Raw genomic sequence first — 16,285 nt, 5'->3', positions numbered from 1 at the left:
AACAATAGCCCCTCACAAATCTTTTTATTCTTGGCTGTAGTGGCTAGGCATGGCTATTTTCGACTTTTCGTGGACGCCGCCATTTTTCCAAAAGCGTGTTGTCTGCGTCGTCTGCGTCGGCACGTCGTTGCGCTGCGTCTTGTCAACACGAATCAAACGTCAACACCTGGAACGTATTATTTCGTAAGAGTGAAGTAAACGGCAAAAGCTAGAACGTCGTAACAGATACTGCTTGTGCAACGCTTCGTGATCATGGTAAGCGATGATCCCCCTTCCCCCAACTGACAGAAATGCCTTCATGTTACTAATACTTGCTTTTCGTCTTTCTAATGTCGTTATAGGCCAGAAACGCGGAAAAAGCGATGTAAGTACTATCCCATCCACTGCGCTTGCCTGGATTTGACGGCGTTTTCTTTTATTCAAGGACTACGCTGGCTCGGTGGAGGGCCGCGCAGTTAGCTGAGCAAGGCAAAGGAGTGCAGGAGCGGAGACCATTCCTTGCCTCCAACTGCCACAACCTCAGGAAATGTGAGAAGTGGAGGATGCAGGTGATCCGTGAGATCGCGAAGAAGGTTGCCCAGATACAGAATGGCAAGTTTGTTGGAAACGTCCAGTGCATCAAACCGTTTCCTTGTTAAAACATCGGGCTGGCGTCTAGTAAGCATCGCCAGATCTGCCGTCATCTCGGCAACGTAGTGGTACTTTCGCTTAGTGGTACTCCCGCTGAGATCAGCCTGTCTTGATTCTTATCCAACCGGCCAAAGCGCTACCGCTCACTGAATAGCTTTGAGTTATTAACTGTTGTAATAATTACGTATGATCGGACATAACTGTAGCGATGGCGACGTGTGGGTGAAGTCCCAGCCTAAGCAAGGAATACGTCTGGACAGAACGCCAACCGAAGTAAGAAGAAATCGTAATTAATAATTAACTCTTGCCGTAAGCAGTAGCGGTGTAGCCGGTTGGGTTAGAATCAACATGGTCTGCTCCCACCGTGAGTCGTAAAATGGGCCTTACACTGAGTTGCCGGGAAAAGGGTGGTTAGGCGACATGTACTAGATCCCTGCTGAACATCACTATACATTGCTTTCACTGTGCCTCAGTCGGGCCCCGTAGGTGGCAGCTGGTTCCAAGATGCCGCCAGTCGAGCCTTCTCACCCTCCGCATGCCATGATGCAGCTCCAACTGATAGCCGCTGTGTGATGTCTTCATTAGCTCCCACACGTGGGAAAAAGGGCCAAACAGCAGATGACAGGTCTCAACATCCGGTCCCTAAACTTGGGTGCAGGCACGTGATTGGAAAGCAGGTGTAAATCTAGTGATGCCTGCTTTCTTCGAGTGCAGTGCAGGAATAAGTTATGCGATGAAGGGATAACCACATGCACCGATGGCAACCGACACGAAAGACGTGACCTAATGGTTACAGGAAGCAGGTAGTGTAAGCAACAGTGACGAGCGGAAAATTTTTTACGCAGGCTGCCAGGCGCAGCGACGGCTGTTGCCAGAAGCAGCCCACAAGCGAGCAACAGTGACGAGCGATAACAACGGAGGGCATTGGTGGCAGTGTATTAATTTTTTTCGCTCATCACTGTCGCACACACTATCTGTTTGCTGTACCCATTGAGTTATGTTTTTTGCGCCACTTGTCTCTGTCGTTGCATGTGGTTACCCCTTTATGCTAGGCAGTAATAAGGGACAAATTGCTGTCCGTGCTGAGTTACAGACATGGAGTGCTAGGACCTAGTGCCCTAGGCATGTTTTCTGCAAGGGCCCTTCGGGGCAGCACGTAAATTGGAATGTTTAAAGAATGGGGGCGGGCAAGGCCATTAAATTAGTTGCCTGTGAATGGTGCGTGAAGCGCAGTAGTAGAAGGCCATCTCTGCACCCCTAAAACTGAATGCAGTAACATGCACGTCATCAGCCTTTCACACAACAGCATTGCTGGAAATGACTTTTTTATTGTGCTGCCCCAGCAAAGTGAAGTAGTGTGGTGCTGAGTGCTCTTTACACGATTTTTTGTTCTGGAAGGTTATGAACTGTGAGATGCTCAAATTCCGAAAGCAACATTGAGTCGCTGAAAAGGCCCCATAGGCTTTTAACAAGACACAGCTAGTGACAGTGCTTGAAGGATCTCAGGGATATGATCCTGAGAGTCACTAAATAGCCTTATTTTGTGACTCTAGCAATTGTAAGTGGGGGAGGGCTGCATACTGATCCTTTTGCAGTCTGCTGGGAGTCTCGTCATGTTGACTGAGTTGTTCGGCCCTCGCTGCCTGACACCCTCCCTTACATTGGCTAAAAATGCCCAACTTGTATTGTGGAACGTTACATGGGCTTGGCTCATGGTAAAAATTCATCCACATGTTTGTATGTACGGCACGAATCATCGTCATGACATGCTTCTCAGAGAACTATTCAGGGATCCTTCGCAACCCTTCCTGCTATTCTCACTGCCCAGATGGAAGCAAAAACGCCCATGTGTTGACATTTTAACGCACGTTGAAAATTTCAGGGGTCAAAATTAACCGGGAGCCCTCCACTGTGGCGTGCCTTATAGTCCAGGTGTAGCTTAATTTGAAAAAATTCTCACGGTTTGTTGATATGAGCATTCGCAACGATGGTGGCATCCTGCTAGTTGGGAGGGGTATGATGACAGGAGCGTGAGCCCACTCCTGGGGAGATATGGTGCAAGTGTGTGGAAGGGAAGCCACTGATTTCTCTCCTCGCACTGGGAGCAGGTTAAGGAGGCATGTGAGCGCTTAATGACTCCCCCTTTCAATTCTCCCTTCCAGCTGGCCTGGGAGAGTTCCGTATCAGAGATCTCAACGACGAGATCAACAAGCTGCTTCGAGAAAAGGGGCACTGGGAGGACCGAATCAAAGAACTCGGAGGCCCAGACTATGGGGTGAGTAAAGCACGTGGTGCCCCATCTTTTGCATTACCGCAGGTTTTTTCCTTGTCTCTTTCCTTTTAACGCTTGAGCCCGGTGGCTTGTGAACTATCCTATTCCCTTCCTTGTAATTCTGCTTATGTGTGCCTACAACCCATGCATTAACCCTTTAAGGGTTTTTGCCATATATGTACGGCAGCGGTTTTCCGTCCTGCAAGGTCTTTGCCGTACAGATACGGTTTCGACCCTCCGTTTGAAATTTCACGCCATAATGACGATGCATGCTCACTGGGAGGTGCTGGTACCTCCTAGGACTTACAAAAAGTGTTGGAAATCTGATTGCGCTACCTTCTTGCGGAGATAAACAGAACCCTCTAGCTTCAGCACGTCACGAGGTCTGTGTCAGCGCCCTTTTGAGGTTTCAGTTTCGCCATGTGATCGCAACGGAGGCGCACAATGGTTTCAGTTTCGCTGCGTGATTGCAACGGTGGCGCACGAAACAATTTTTATCTTTACCATCACTGCCTTACAGGGGCGGTGGAAGTTGATTTCCATCTGTACTGGTGGTGCTCTTCATTTGCTTATTACCGACGCCCACGAGGTATTCTCGCTCGCCCAACTTTACATATTTTTTACATTCAAAATCTGCAATAAAGTAATTTGACCATCTGGGAAAGGTTTTTTTTTTTTTTTTTTTAATATTCTACCATCAAAGGGTTACAGTATTTCTTTACTTTCTTTCTTTCAGTCCTTGCTAAGCTTTTCTTATTATTTCCCGCCGCTTTTTTTATCTAAAGTACTGTTCACATTTGTTGCCCCAGTCGGATGTTGTTAAAGTGAGCAACATGACAATCAAAGAGGGGAAAAAAAGTGTGGCTGTTAGCCCCAATTTGTTGGTAATTTTTAGGATGAAGTATTATGAAGATGGGGATGCTCCTTCAAGACTGGGAAATGGAGGTGCCCTTGTCATTGAATGAGGCTATACCTTGCACTGGGCAGCGTTGCATAAACCAAGAGATTTTTATAAATGCTTAGGTGAACTGTCAAGTAATGTCATTTCAAGATGCAGATTTGAGCTCATCTTACGTGTGGGGGGCATGCATGTGGTGCCAGGCAGAGTCCCAAAAAGGGTTGAACAGCAACGCAAAACAGGTGCCTTTTTTTCTCTCAACTGTAAATTTCTCTTGTTCACTGTCATCACCCAGCCTCTCCTACCGGTGGCACTTGATAGTGGACAAAACATGCATCAGATTGCACACAGTCCTTCTATAGCTGAATTCATTGTGTGGTGAGTCTTCCTTTTTTAGGCTCGAGGTGTCTAAATACCATGCTACACGGGCGTTTCGAAGGCCTTCGAGTCGAATGTCATTTGACTCAAATGACACCTTTGAGCTGCGACGCGACGTTTTTCAAAGGCATTTGGTTAAAATGGCATTTGAGTCAGAGGAGCACAACAACTGACCTTTGGGAGACTCAGAGGCCTTTGAAACACGACCGGTCGTACCCTCGGGCTCAGTTTCTGCAAGCTGTAATAACAAAAACAATTATTTATGAGTAAAACTTCGTGTTTGAAGTGCAAGATCTTGATAATTTTTCACTTGTTCACTTGTTTTCGTTCTCTGTCACTCGCTCTATGATTACGAGCTAACTTGGTACTCTCAACACCGGCGGTGCGAAAAAAGACAAAAAGAAACTGGCTGCCTTGTGCATGTTTTGTGCACGCTTGTAGATGGTTATCAATTTGATCTCTAATAATTGCTTTTTTGCGCATTTTAACTCTAAAATTAAATTTTTGCCAAGAACGAAACACGGCAGCAGTGGCGACACCAAATCATGGCGGGCGAGCGCAGAAACTTTCAACTACCTTTGAGAATGGTCATGTAGATCGGCGGAACTCCTTCCAGTTTGAATGACATTTGAAATTTCGAAGGTCATTTGATTGAAATGTCTTTCCAAACGCTCGTGTAGCACAGGTATAACCCGCGTCACTTGCACTCTAGCTCCATGCGTTTTCCCGCACTTTGTGCAACCCAACCGATGGTCGCCTGAATGTGTGTCCGCTTGGTGCTGAGTACCATTCGCTTCTGTGCCCATTGCAGAAGGTCGGTCCGAAAATGCTCGACCAGGAAGGCAGGGAGGTGCCCGGGAATCGAGGCTACAAGTGAGTGCTTGGACCTTGTGTTGATCCCTGCTCTTCTCCACCAATCGCTGTACCAAGTTTCCAGCAGTTTCAGCTGCAGGGACTGCATTCGCATTTTGTTGTGCAGACTATGCCCTGGCAGATTGCTTGGAAACCCTGATGAAGGGAGCTTGTGGCATAATGGAAGCCAAGCCTGTTAGGGTAGGAGTTGTGTATAAAATGTAGCACCAAAGCCACAAGAGGTGTGCATTACTGGCTGTACCTGATATTGTGTTTTTAGTGGAGGCGACAGTGTAAAGTTTCTTTGCCCTGGCATATATGCAGGGGGTGTTTTGGTTCACTAACCCTAATCTGGTTTTTATTTCGATGGTTTATCCGCCTCATGGCCAGAAATTGAGGGCACGGAAGGTAACGTTCCACTGTTTGCTACAGCGTGTGCCAGGTTGCAATATTGGGCACAGCTATCTAAGTGCTCACGCTGCATTGTTAAGCTCTTTAGACTGCCAGGCATGCTGTCATAGTGTGGTCACACAGTGGTTGGTTAGTCCAGGGCCCTCGACTGCAGCCCCTCTTGGGCTGAAAATTTAATCGCACTGCTGCTGATCAATGCACTGTATGACGTCAGCCCGACTTTCATGGAAGCTGCGTCAAGCGCAGTCAATTTAAGCGGAGGCCCCCCTGAGAACACATAGTTCTGAAATATTTGTCAACACCGGGGTAATTTTTTAACGGCGGAGTTGTTTAGGCCAAGCTTTATCCGTCCGTCCACTGGAAAACCTCAAAGCCTCAAGAAAAAAATCGGTTATGGGTGTCCTGGGAATCGAACCGAGGACCTTTACACCATGAAACTGGCAACCTGACCGTTGGGCCACACCAAAGGTCGAGGGGTATGGGGTTAGCAGCAGCGGGGAATAATAACACGGGCAACCAATTGGAAAGAAAAAAAAAACGCGTCCCATGGTCAGAATCGAACCTGTGCTCCTTGCGTTATGAAACTGGCGTCTATCTAATTGAACTATCATTGCGTTCCGGGCGCACAGCATTTCCTTTGGGTTCCTAGCGCGGGCATTGGCTTTGGAGTTGGCCACAGGCTCTGGTGCGGGCTAACGCCGTCCACTTTGAAAGAGACGTGAAAGTCTGCGGTCGAAATGATCCAGGTTTGCCAGTCATGGAGAACTTTCAGCGGCAAGTTCGGAAATCTATGTGAGGTGCAACAGCCGGGTCTCCTACGAAGGGAGAGGCGCTGCCAGCTCTGCTGTTTCTCCATTCTCGCACCACTAGCGCAAGCTGCGCCAATTTTTTACCACTCAAACTTAGCTCCTTTATTTTTTATTTGTTTGGCCATTTAATACGTTTGCCTGCAAGTGACAAGCGCATGAGCATTTAAAGTGACTTTAGAGTAGGTTGTAAACATTGTCGAATTGCCTGACCAGATTAAATTCAAGAATCTAGAAGCCTGTGTGCAGCACTGACACCCAATGCTTGCTGCAACATTGAGTTCACCGCTCTAATGGATGTTGTTGTTTCTCCGTGGCGATGCAGGTACTTTGGGGCAGCAAAGGACCTCCCGGGCGTGCGTGAGCTATTTGAGCAAGAGCGTAAGTCAACACTGCTGTGAAACTCGTTCAACGACCATCACTCTTTGTTGTCCCTGCTGTTGTGAAAATAGCCGAGATGGTGCCACATCGTACCTGAGCAGCCATTCAGTCATGGAGTTGGAACCCCAAATGGTGGTTATGACTCTTCAGTAGCCTGCCCCAAAAGCTACCGCTTCCTTCTCATTGCAGTTTCTGGCACCTGTGTTGCTTTACCAATTTATGTTCCTATGTATGCACTCACAGCTTCTCTCTCTTGGACTTTCTGGGCCACATTCCCCAACTCGTGTTCACAGTTCTAGAAAGAGAGGGAAAGAAGGAAGTAATGTGCATGCCAGTAGGATCTTGCAAATAACTAGCAGAAAAGGGGATTGGGAAGCTGCCAAATTAGTAGCTGGCAAGAGTTGCCTTATTCCAGTGTGGAAAACAACTGCTTTTTGTGTGCGCGTGTTCTTTTTTTTTTTTTTTTTCTTGTTCTGTTTCGGGTTAGATGCTTGAGCAATGTTTGAAAAGTGCGAGCCAAAGTGTGGTGTGCTCCAGTTTGTAGGCTGTGCACGTGTGCATCTGCAGTCGGTGTATACATGGCGGCACATAAGCTTGTTGAGCAACAAAACCCCATGCAAGCCTGCTTCCTACGAATGCAGTGTGGCACCAAATGTAGCTGCGAATCAGTCGCAAGAAAGGTCTAGCAAGTAAACTGGTAATGTTTGTGCATCGCAAGCATGCATTTCCCATTGAACAAAATTTCAACATGGTTTAGCGACAGTAAGATCTGGAATAGCAAAATTTTTTAAGCTCTAAAAGAATGTCAGAATTTAGAATGCAGTTGCATGTTTCGCAGAAATCAAGAAAAAATAAAATCTCTCTAGCACTTAGTTTTAATTCTTGTGACGAAACATACACTTCTATTTAGCCTTGCCCCCTGCAACTCTCCCTGTTTTACCTTGTGTGACATGTTAGTTATTCATGGCAATTATCCACTCCTGCCATCAGAGATGAGGAGCCCCCTCAACATTGGTTCGAGTAAGCTCTCTTCTCATAGCACGCCTGTCGAGATTTCAGGGCACGTTAAAGGTTCTTAGGTGATCAAAATTTATCCCGAGCCCTCCGCTATGGCACAGCTCATACCTTTTGTGTAGCTTCGGCATATTAAACCCCCAAATTAGAAAAATCTCTCACGCAGCGCCTCCACCTCCGCGGCGGACTCGAGCGGAGATCATGCGAGACATCGACGCCGACTACTACGGCTACCGGGACGATGACGATGGGGTGCTCATGCCACTCGAGCAGGAGCAGGAGAAGGCAGCCATCGCCAAGGCAGTCCGGCAGTGGAAGGCAAACAAGAAGGGCTCCCAAGGAGACGAGGAGAACATCTACGCCGTGCACGAGGTATTTTGCACAGTTCGGTGCAGCCCAATCCTTAGGTCACAGTTCCCGAGGCACTTGCGTAAACTAGTGCAATGTGCGTTGGCTGCACAACTGCTGATACCCTTCACTTATTTTCACTCCACCTTTTTTTTTTTGAGGGGACAGTAAGGTGTAAAAAACAAAAACAAGCAGGCAGGTTGCATTGCAGTGCTGTGAATAGTGGTATACTGCACCTCACGTGGGCAGCAGTTGATGCTTAAAATGCCAAAAAGAGTAGAAAACAGGTACTGTCACCTCGTACATTGTTCTGCACTACAATTTGCGACGTCATAAATTGTCAATTGGGATTAGGAAAACTTTTTAGTGTTTCTCTGAGAATGAAAATGGTGAAACAAGGGCGTGTAAATATGAAATAAATGTATTTCTGGGAGTTCCACTGAGTACATATGAAATGGAAGTTCTGCTGAGGCTCAAACTTGGGCTTTTAAAGTTGTGAGCAACCTTCTGGCCTAGCACTGGGGTTCACTGACTGCTATCGAGATGAACAGTGGCTGCCAGCAAGCTTTTGTTTCCCTTGGAAGTCATAATCAGACTGCTTTGTTAACTACTGAAGTATTTTATGCTCTCTCATTTGAGAATGTGAAACACCGCATTGCTTAGTATCTGGATTCTTGTAGACATTCACTGCAAATAGTGTGCGCTAGGAGTACCGTAAAATACCGGGCAAGCGCCCCCTACCTCCCCCCTTGACGTGGGGATAGTTAAGGAAATTTTGAGGAGGGGGCCCTTACTCGGAATTTTCCCCCTAATTCAACTGGCGGCATGGAAATGATGACTCCCCCTTACCCCCACCCCGCAGGAAAAAGGAAAAGGATAATGCAGTGCATTGAAGAGAAACACATTTTTAATGAAGACGAAGAAGACCGCAAAGCTCCTATTGGCACAGCCAGTGTTACCAATTCGCATGGTGTTCTCACCAACTAAATTGTTAAGTCCGGTTAGCCAGAGAATCCATTCTTACCATCGTCTGGTCCATTTTTAAGATGTTGAACAAGGCGCATTCATGGCGTGCTCAGATGGCGTTTGCGACGGAGCGAAAGCCCTTTGGTGCCTTCGAGAAATCTTGCGGTGTCCTCTGACTTTTGTTAGTGGCACGACGCATTTTAATGCCAAAATGCTGTTTCTACTGCTTGGTGTACTGGCTCCACACAACAAAATTTGCGAGCTGCAAGCTGTACGCTATATAAGCAGCTTCTTCAGACAGCAGCCTGTTACTCACAGCACACCCAGCACTTCTTTTTCGTTCGCGAAGTTTAAAAAGAGTGCCATCCATTTCTTCACTGAACACCAGCACTCCATTGCTCAACTTTTGCAAAAGCTTGGCCTTGTCAAAGTTCTGCTGCAGCAAACTCTCATACTTTTTGTTCCGCTCGCATATCCTCTTTCGATCTTTACCGAAGTGGCGAGATGTTGTGTGCATGTTTTTTCCCGGCATGGCGATGCCATTCCACGGCTTCAATTTTCTTCTTATCTGTATATGAATGCATGTCATGAACCACTGTTGTCACGAAGTCACAAACACATTTGGCACTGTCAGATGACAATAACGAAATGGCGAGCATGTGCAGAATTTACAGTAGGCCATGTGTTCTTAGATTGGATTTTGGAGTAGACAAGAGTGCAGTCAAAAGTATTCCTGGACGGTTTCAGTTTCGCTGGTTTGGGGGCCATCAAAGTGCGGTTAAGGAGGGGGGGGCTTGTTTGGTAGAACCGAAGACTTGAAATACGTACTTGGATTATGGAAAGGGGGCTTGCATGGTTGGGGGCACTTGATCAGTATTTTACGATACTGCACTTACCCCCAAAGGCTGGTGGAATATCAGTTTACAAGCAAGTGTCCCAATACATTCACTACATTCCTCACTTATTGTTGAGAGAGAAAAAAAAAGGAAAAGCACTTACTTTATGTGCTCTGAAAAGTTCACTTGTTTTTCAGTGAGCACTTCCTCCATGCTCTTATGTAGGTCTGGGATCAGTCCTTCAAAACAGCACCGAGACCAGCGCCAGTTGTAGTGCTCAGAACCATATTGTTGAGCCCGCCCTCGAGAACAGCATGCAGACCAGTGCCATTCATGGTGCTCAGATGCACAGTGCTGAGGGGCCACAAGTTACGATAAGTTGCTTCAAGGTTCGTCCAAGGTTGACCAGCGCACTTGCTGACATAGACAAAAAAGTTAGCGTGGGACCAACTAGCCATTATTATTACGACTTGCAGAATGTTTGCCGCCTTCGGGTCATAAAACACGACTTTGCCGAGGGTTAAATTTAATCCTGTTTTTTTTTTTTTAATTGGCAAGGTTAAATTTAAAAAGCATTTACTGCACCACTGGAGATTCTACCCTTTTGTGTTAATTTGCAGCGGATCATAGCACACACATTTTCCAGAATTAATCTGCAAGCCCGAATAAAACAAATTGTCATTGCTCTAATAAACGGGCCTGTATTGTACTGCAGCAAATGTTGGCCCCCTGGAGTTAATTTTCAGTGGTACTCTGGCCCCTGTCCCATACGGGTGCCTTGGGTTTTTACATGGCGTCATCTTTGCAGAGCGACGAAGAAGAGGATGACGACATGGCCGGAGCGGAGGACGGGGCCGAAGAGCAGACACGGTTCATTGCCCACGTGCCGGTGCCTTCGCAGAAAGAGGTGGGTGAAGCTCACTTTGTAGCCAACGGGTCTCTTTTTTGTAGCAGAGTGCACTGTGTTTCTGCAAGAAACCATGCTGCAGAGGCAAGCGCTCAGTGAAAAGTGTACTCCTCCTCAGCTGCTTCCTGATGCAGCTTTCGCTAAGCTTCTGGAAGGGCGGGCCCTCAACAGAAAGACTTTAGTGCCTGCCATGTTTGTTGTTTCTGTGTCCGTCTTGTTGTGGCAGTATTACTGGAGCTGCATTTTCGTTTTGAACCTTAATTGCAGAGTGTAAGCCACATTTTCACCCCAAAGGAGTTAAATTGACGAATTGTTGCTGTACCATGATACTTGGTTTGAATTAGTTATGATGTTTTCGCATCTCTTCAGCAGCTGAGGCTTTAGTTGAAAACGTTGTGTGATTGTTGTTCCCCTGTGTGCGTTTTGTGCAGGTTGAGGAGGCCTTGGTGAGAAGAAAAAAGTTGGAGCTGCTGGAGAAGTATGCAAGCGAAGTGTTGCAGCAAGAATCGGAAGAGGTCAAAGAGATGTTGGGAATACAGTAGTAGCGACACTGCACCACAACTTGTATAGCACGTATTATTTTTTTTTAATAAAAGATGACTCAAAAACTTGGTCATTATTACTACTACACCATTCAGTGTGTGATGCACTTATGGAGTTTTACTACGTCCAATAAAGTGGGAGCTTAAAAACCTACTCAACACTGAGCCACTGTGCCATTAGCTCTCTCTTAAATTAAGCTTGATATGTAGCCTACTTTGGCAGATAAGGCCCCGAGGACAAATAAACATCTGAAGGTATCTAACAGCTGTTGCACATAAAACATTCAGTAAAGGAAACACTGAAGCACCTGACACCTGTGGTTAACTCTATTTCAAATATCATGAGCAAATGAAGTCAGCACAGCCTTCAATTGCTGCTTTATTTGTTTGTGCAACTGAGAAACATGTTTGTAAGTGATCACAGGCACAATCACCGGTACTCTCTCAAACCCTTTCTGAGAGTATACTAAACAGTCGGACAAGCTGTGCACAACGTGACCATAGTTACTGGTGCATTGCAACAGCATTAGATTTTATGAGGCTTTATGCAAGAAAAGGTATGCCTGATTGCAAACACTTCTCAAGCACATCAAGCTCACCGTGCAAAAGATGGGCAACAAACAGAAAAGGACACCAAACAAGTGCTGTATGTTCTCTGTTCGTTGTCCGGTTTTTGCGCTGTGAGCATTACGATTTATCAACCGGCAGGCGTCACATTTTCAATCGCATTTTCCCTCGCTGGTTTTTTCCCCCAAGCTCGCTGGGTGCTTCGTGGCTAGCGGTTCTCCATGAAATAAAAGGGCAGCCAGCGGGGCGCTCGCTCGCTGCTGCAGGGTTCCAGGGTGTCCTTGTTGCCCATGTATGGCCGGAGCACGGCCGGGATGGCGACGGAATTGTCGGCGCGCTGGTTGTTCTCCACGATGGCCGTTAGCATGCGCGGCAGGGCGCAAGCCGTGGCGTTGGCCGTGAACACGTAGGCCGGAGCCCCCCCAAGGGACTCGCGGCAGGTGACGTTCAGCCGTCGGCTCTGGTAGTCGGTGCAGTCGGAGGCACTGCTGATCTCGCCATATCGGCGGGAGCCCGGCAGCCAGGCTTCCATGTCGAGCTTGCGGTAGGCGGGCAGCCCCAGGTCGCATGGGGGCATGTCCAGCAGCTGAACGTGCAGGCCCAGGTCGCGGCACATCTCCTTCTGCACTTCCACAAAGTGGATGCGCAGAGCGGCACTCTGGCCCGGTGGGGCAAAGCCAAACATCTCCACCTTGTTGAACTGGTGCACCCGGTAGATGCCCTTCTCCTCCTGCAAAGGAAAAGCAACGACTCTGGCAGGTGGGCCATTTCACTCGTAGGGTCAACACCTAGTAGTCTACACTAGGTCAACACTGGGTTGACACTAAGTGGAGCAGCGGAGCATGATGGCCAACACGATGAACTGTACCACATAGAGAAGGAAATGCACTTTCACAATGCACCTGAACGGTAAGCGCTATCACTAGGCAACGTGTTGTGAACATGGCGGTTCCTTCTGTAACAACATTACCTACCGCCACTGTCATAAGTAGCAAAATAGACAAAAGGGGCGCAGTGGCAAAATGCAGTCTGTTCATCTCTCAAGCAGTCGCAACTTGATGGTGAGGGTTCACATTTTGCTCTAGTATTAACCATGAGGCTTGGCTTCAGGTTCCATTCTGAAAATGCAATGGCATAGTGCGACACCTGAGGCTACTTTACTTCAGCTGCAAATGGAACAAGCAGCGTTTCTTTGGCAATCAAACTGGTTCATACACAAACCTATCCTCTTTGTGGCATCGTGTTCAATCCTTCACTAGAGTTCACTTCAGAAACAAGGGCCAGGAGCATCAATTGAAAATTTGCCCAGGCACACACATTCTTCTTTAGTAAAGCATACATGTTCTGGATGAGTGCTGCAAGGGTGAGCCAGGAGGGCTCTAGTTGTATGACATGCATTTTGCACTACCCTACAAGCAAACGGTGCCCTTCATTTCAAGTCTAAATAAACATGCTGTCTCTCTGAAGTGTGCTAGTTGGGCAGAGTGAAGAACTGGACAGATGGGATTTTTAAAAGAACTGTGTGCAGTGCACTTGACAAAAAAGAGCGGTGCCTTGCTTGCCAACACCAGACACGTACGCCAAGGAAACTGTGGGCTCTGAAGGCAGCCACATCCGTTGTGGCAGATGAGACAAGTAACCAGTGATGGTTTTTACATCAATGTAGTGTGTGCCGAGCATCACTTAGCATTGTAGTACAGGTTCACTGCATAAGAGTGCAGAGACTAGATTAAAGTGACCAGATTCCTCGGACCTTAAAGCGGGATGGGACGGAGATGAAGGGGGTAAGGAAGAACGTGGCACATAGCTTGATGGGATAATAATGCTCAATGCAGTTTTGTTTTATCTGAAATACCATACGTTTCGTAGTCCTCTCGGCCTTTGTTCGACAAGCAATGATGCGTTCTTTGCTGAATAAGTAAATCGTGGCACATAGCTTGATGGGATACTAATGCTCAATGAAGTTTTGTTTTATCTGAAATACCATACGTTTCGTAGTCCTCTCGGCCTTTGTTCGACAAGCAATGATGCGTTCTTTGCTGAATAAGTAAATAAGTCCACCCACCCTTCGTCAAACGTAGAAGGGTGTGCTGAACGGTTTGTTGGTACACTGTAACTTCAAAAAAACAGCTCAGACATGGAAACTAAGCAAGAAACACACAACAGTTTTTTTGCTGAGTCCTGTCACGTGCGCTCTTTTCTTGAAGTTCCTCAAACTTTCTTTTGACCCTTTCATTCCTCCAGCTTTTCATTAGTAGCACTGTGCTTGATACCCGTTTTCCATATTTCCGGCCGAAGGCAGGACAAAACACCGTCCCACAAGCAGGCCGCGGGACAGCGGGACCACAGCCGCAAAACCGGGACGCGTCCCGCCTAAATCGGGACATCTGGTCACTTTAGACTAGATTATCTGAGCCAGCATGGGGAACAATCCAGGGCAGCAAAATACTACCCTTGAGCAAATATATGCTGTCCGTGACTGCTTAGCTACACACAACGCGGCCAGCTCATCATCCACGTCCTGTTTCTGTGCGTTACGCAAGCACGTATGCGCCCACAGGAGGATTTACAGGTTACAGAAGACAAAAAAACGATTATTCCCTTTCAAGGTATTGCTTCCCGGCTTCGTTCTGCAAAGCAAAGGGGCAAGGTGCAGCAAAAATCTCGTCTGTCACTGAGATACCACCTGGTAAGGACGCTGAATTTTCTAGTAAGTTGGATTATCGACGCCGCGGCAGCCGTGGGAGACTCAGTTTACCTTTGTTGAGGATATCTCGGCTCGGTAGCAACGGCTGACGGCCATGAGGCGCTGGGGCAAGTCGGCCAGATCCAAGCACTGGTCGCGGTACATGTTGGCCAATGCCATCTCCGCAGTGCCGGAGAGGCACACCTCGGTTCCGTAGTGTGTCCGGAGACGGTAGACCTGGGTCCGCACTCCCGTCATCGCCATGCCGCACGCCGCGATGTGGTCGGGATGCAGCAAGTCCGGCACGTAGACGGGTGTGAAGCCCTTCTCCAGCAGCTTGTCAACGGTGAAAGAAATGAGAGCGTCCTCAAGCCGAGCAAGGTCGCCGCGGAAATAGTAAGTTCGCTCACCGCACATGACGTTCAAGTTTGCGTCGGCCTGCAGCAAGCCCATTCTGGTCATGAGGTATTCGAACCGGCGCGGCACGAAGTCGAATTCCTGCTTTTCACCGATAATGTCGAGAACGACAGGTTCGTCACTGTCCCTGCCCAGCACGTCCGGGTGCGTCATGTTGGGCATTCTCGAGATGGCACGCTGCAGGTCCAAGCGCACCTGTTCGTTCTTGCGCTGCACTTTCAGTTCTTCCCATAGCTGTCGAATTTCGTCCAGGTCAGCCACGCATCCTCTCCGCGTCAGATTCTTGGCGATGAGATCATGGTTCGCTATGTCCGCGTAAAACTCGACGTCCAGGTCGAAGAGTCGTGACGTACCTTTCGTAAAATTCCGCCGGGAAGCTGGTGTTCCAAGTTTTATGAGGGAAAGTATCGGTCTGAAAGCACGCATGGTGGCCCACATAAGTGAAATAAGTGCTCACAGTATGTGTAACATTTCACTTTTTTCCCCGCAGCAAGTTGTAGCGTGTCGCACCGGCGCCAGAAACTTCGCTAGGACGCTGCGACTGGGAAAGACGACCCTCACGTTTCCTTCTGCATGGAAGCGGCCATATTGGATTGTATTGGATTCGGGAAAGTAGACACTAATGAGTCAGTTTCGGTTCCCTCCAGATCACGGCCGGCTTTGCTCCAGATAGAGTGAACTACAGTGGCTAGTGAACTCTAAAGGCAGTGGCGGGAAGTGCCTGCAAGACCCTTCAAATTGTCGTGGTCATTAACGTTTTTATTAGTTTGCTTTGTGGTACAGCAATTTTTTGTCCTATACGTTATTACTGAAAGTATACATTGGTTTCGTACCAGCCTTTTCTGTAACAAATGCCCTGCTGAGGCTTTCAAGAGTATTTGCCGAAAGCAACACCTAAGATTGGTGACCCTGATAGTAAGGTCACTGCCGACCACATCAATGACCTGCAACCTCCATGCCTGCAACCCTGCTTGCGCCGTCCCCAAAACTCGCTATGACGGGCCAAACATTCGAAGGGCCTGACGCATTTGTAGTTACAGGCCTACAATATATATATATTGTAATGAACATGGAGGAAAGAATACTCAGGAGAGGCCCCTAGCATCCCAATGCATTGCGAAAAGTGTGGAGGAAGTCACGTGAATTTTCTTGAGCCCATAGACAATGTTGCTTACTTGTTTACAACTGCGGTGGCCAAATTTGGGCGAATAGAACGGCCAAATTTTTAAGGCGCTTGGTATGTGGCTGCCTCGCTACGCTTGCAAACCAACGCAGTCGCTACGACACACGTTTTTAAATTAGGCCAGTTTGAAAACTCTGCCGTCGGAGGCGTCTGCGTTCGCCATCCCGCGAGCCTGTTGTTATGACGACGAC

The 16,285-nt window shown here is 47.7% G+C and overlaps 2 protein-coding genes across 2 annotated transcripts; one reads left to right on the top strand and one right to left on the bottom strand.

Moving 5' to 3' along the window:
• The first annotated feature begins 63 nt into the window (after positions 1-63).
• On the top strand, positions 64-11,286 carry LOC144153992 (pre-mRNA-splicing factor ISY1 homolog). Its single transcript, XM_077685794.1, has 9 exons — positions 64-255; positions 342-364; positions 425-591; positions 2,793-2,905; positions 4,990-5,051; positions 6,573-6,628; positions 7,809-8,014; positions 10,601-10,699; positions 11,131-11,286. The coding sequence occupies exons 1-9, from the start codon at positions 253-255 to the stop codon at positions 11,239-11,241; spliced, it is 840 nt and encodes a 279-aa protein (XP_077541920.1). The 5' UTR covers positions 64-252; the 3' UTR covers positions 11,242-11,286.
• Positions 11,287-11,723: 437 nt separating this feature from the next.
• Positions 11,724-15,488, bottom strand: Serrs-m (Seryl-tRNA synthetase, mitochondrial). Its single transcript, XM_077685791.1, has 2 exons — positions 14,567-15,488; positions 11,724-12,538 (listed from the first exon to the last, which is right to left on the bottom strand). The coding sequence occupies exons 1-2, from the start codon at positions 15,347-15,349 to the stop codon at positions 12,017-12,019; spliced, it is 1,305 nt and encodes a 434-aa protein (XP_077541917.1). The 5' UTR covers positions 15,350-15,488; the 3' UTR covers positions 11,724-12,016.
• Between the last annotated feature and the right edge of the window lie 797 nt (positions 15,489-16,285).

The sequence above is a fragment of the Haemaphysalis longicornis genome, unplaced genomic scaffold (assembly GCF_048455015.1).
Source record: "Haemaphysalis longicornis isolate Haplotype H1 unplaced genomic scaffold, Haemaphysalis longicornis Haplotype H1 scaffold_9, whole genome shotgun sequence".
Lineage (NCBI taxonomy): Eukaryota > Metazoa > Arthropoda > Arachnida > Ixodida > Ixodidae > Haemaphysalis > Haemaphysalis longicornis.
The sequence above is the reverse complement of the archived record's forward strand: the minus strand, read 5'-3'. Positions and strand labels throughout refer to the sequence as shown.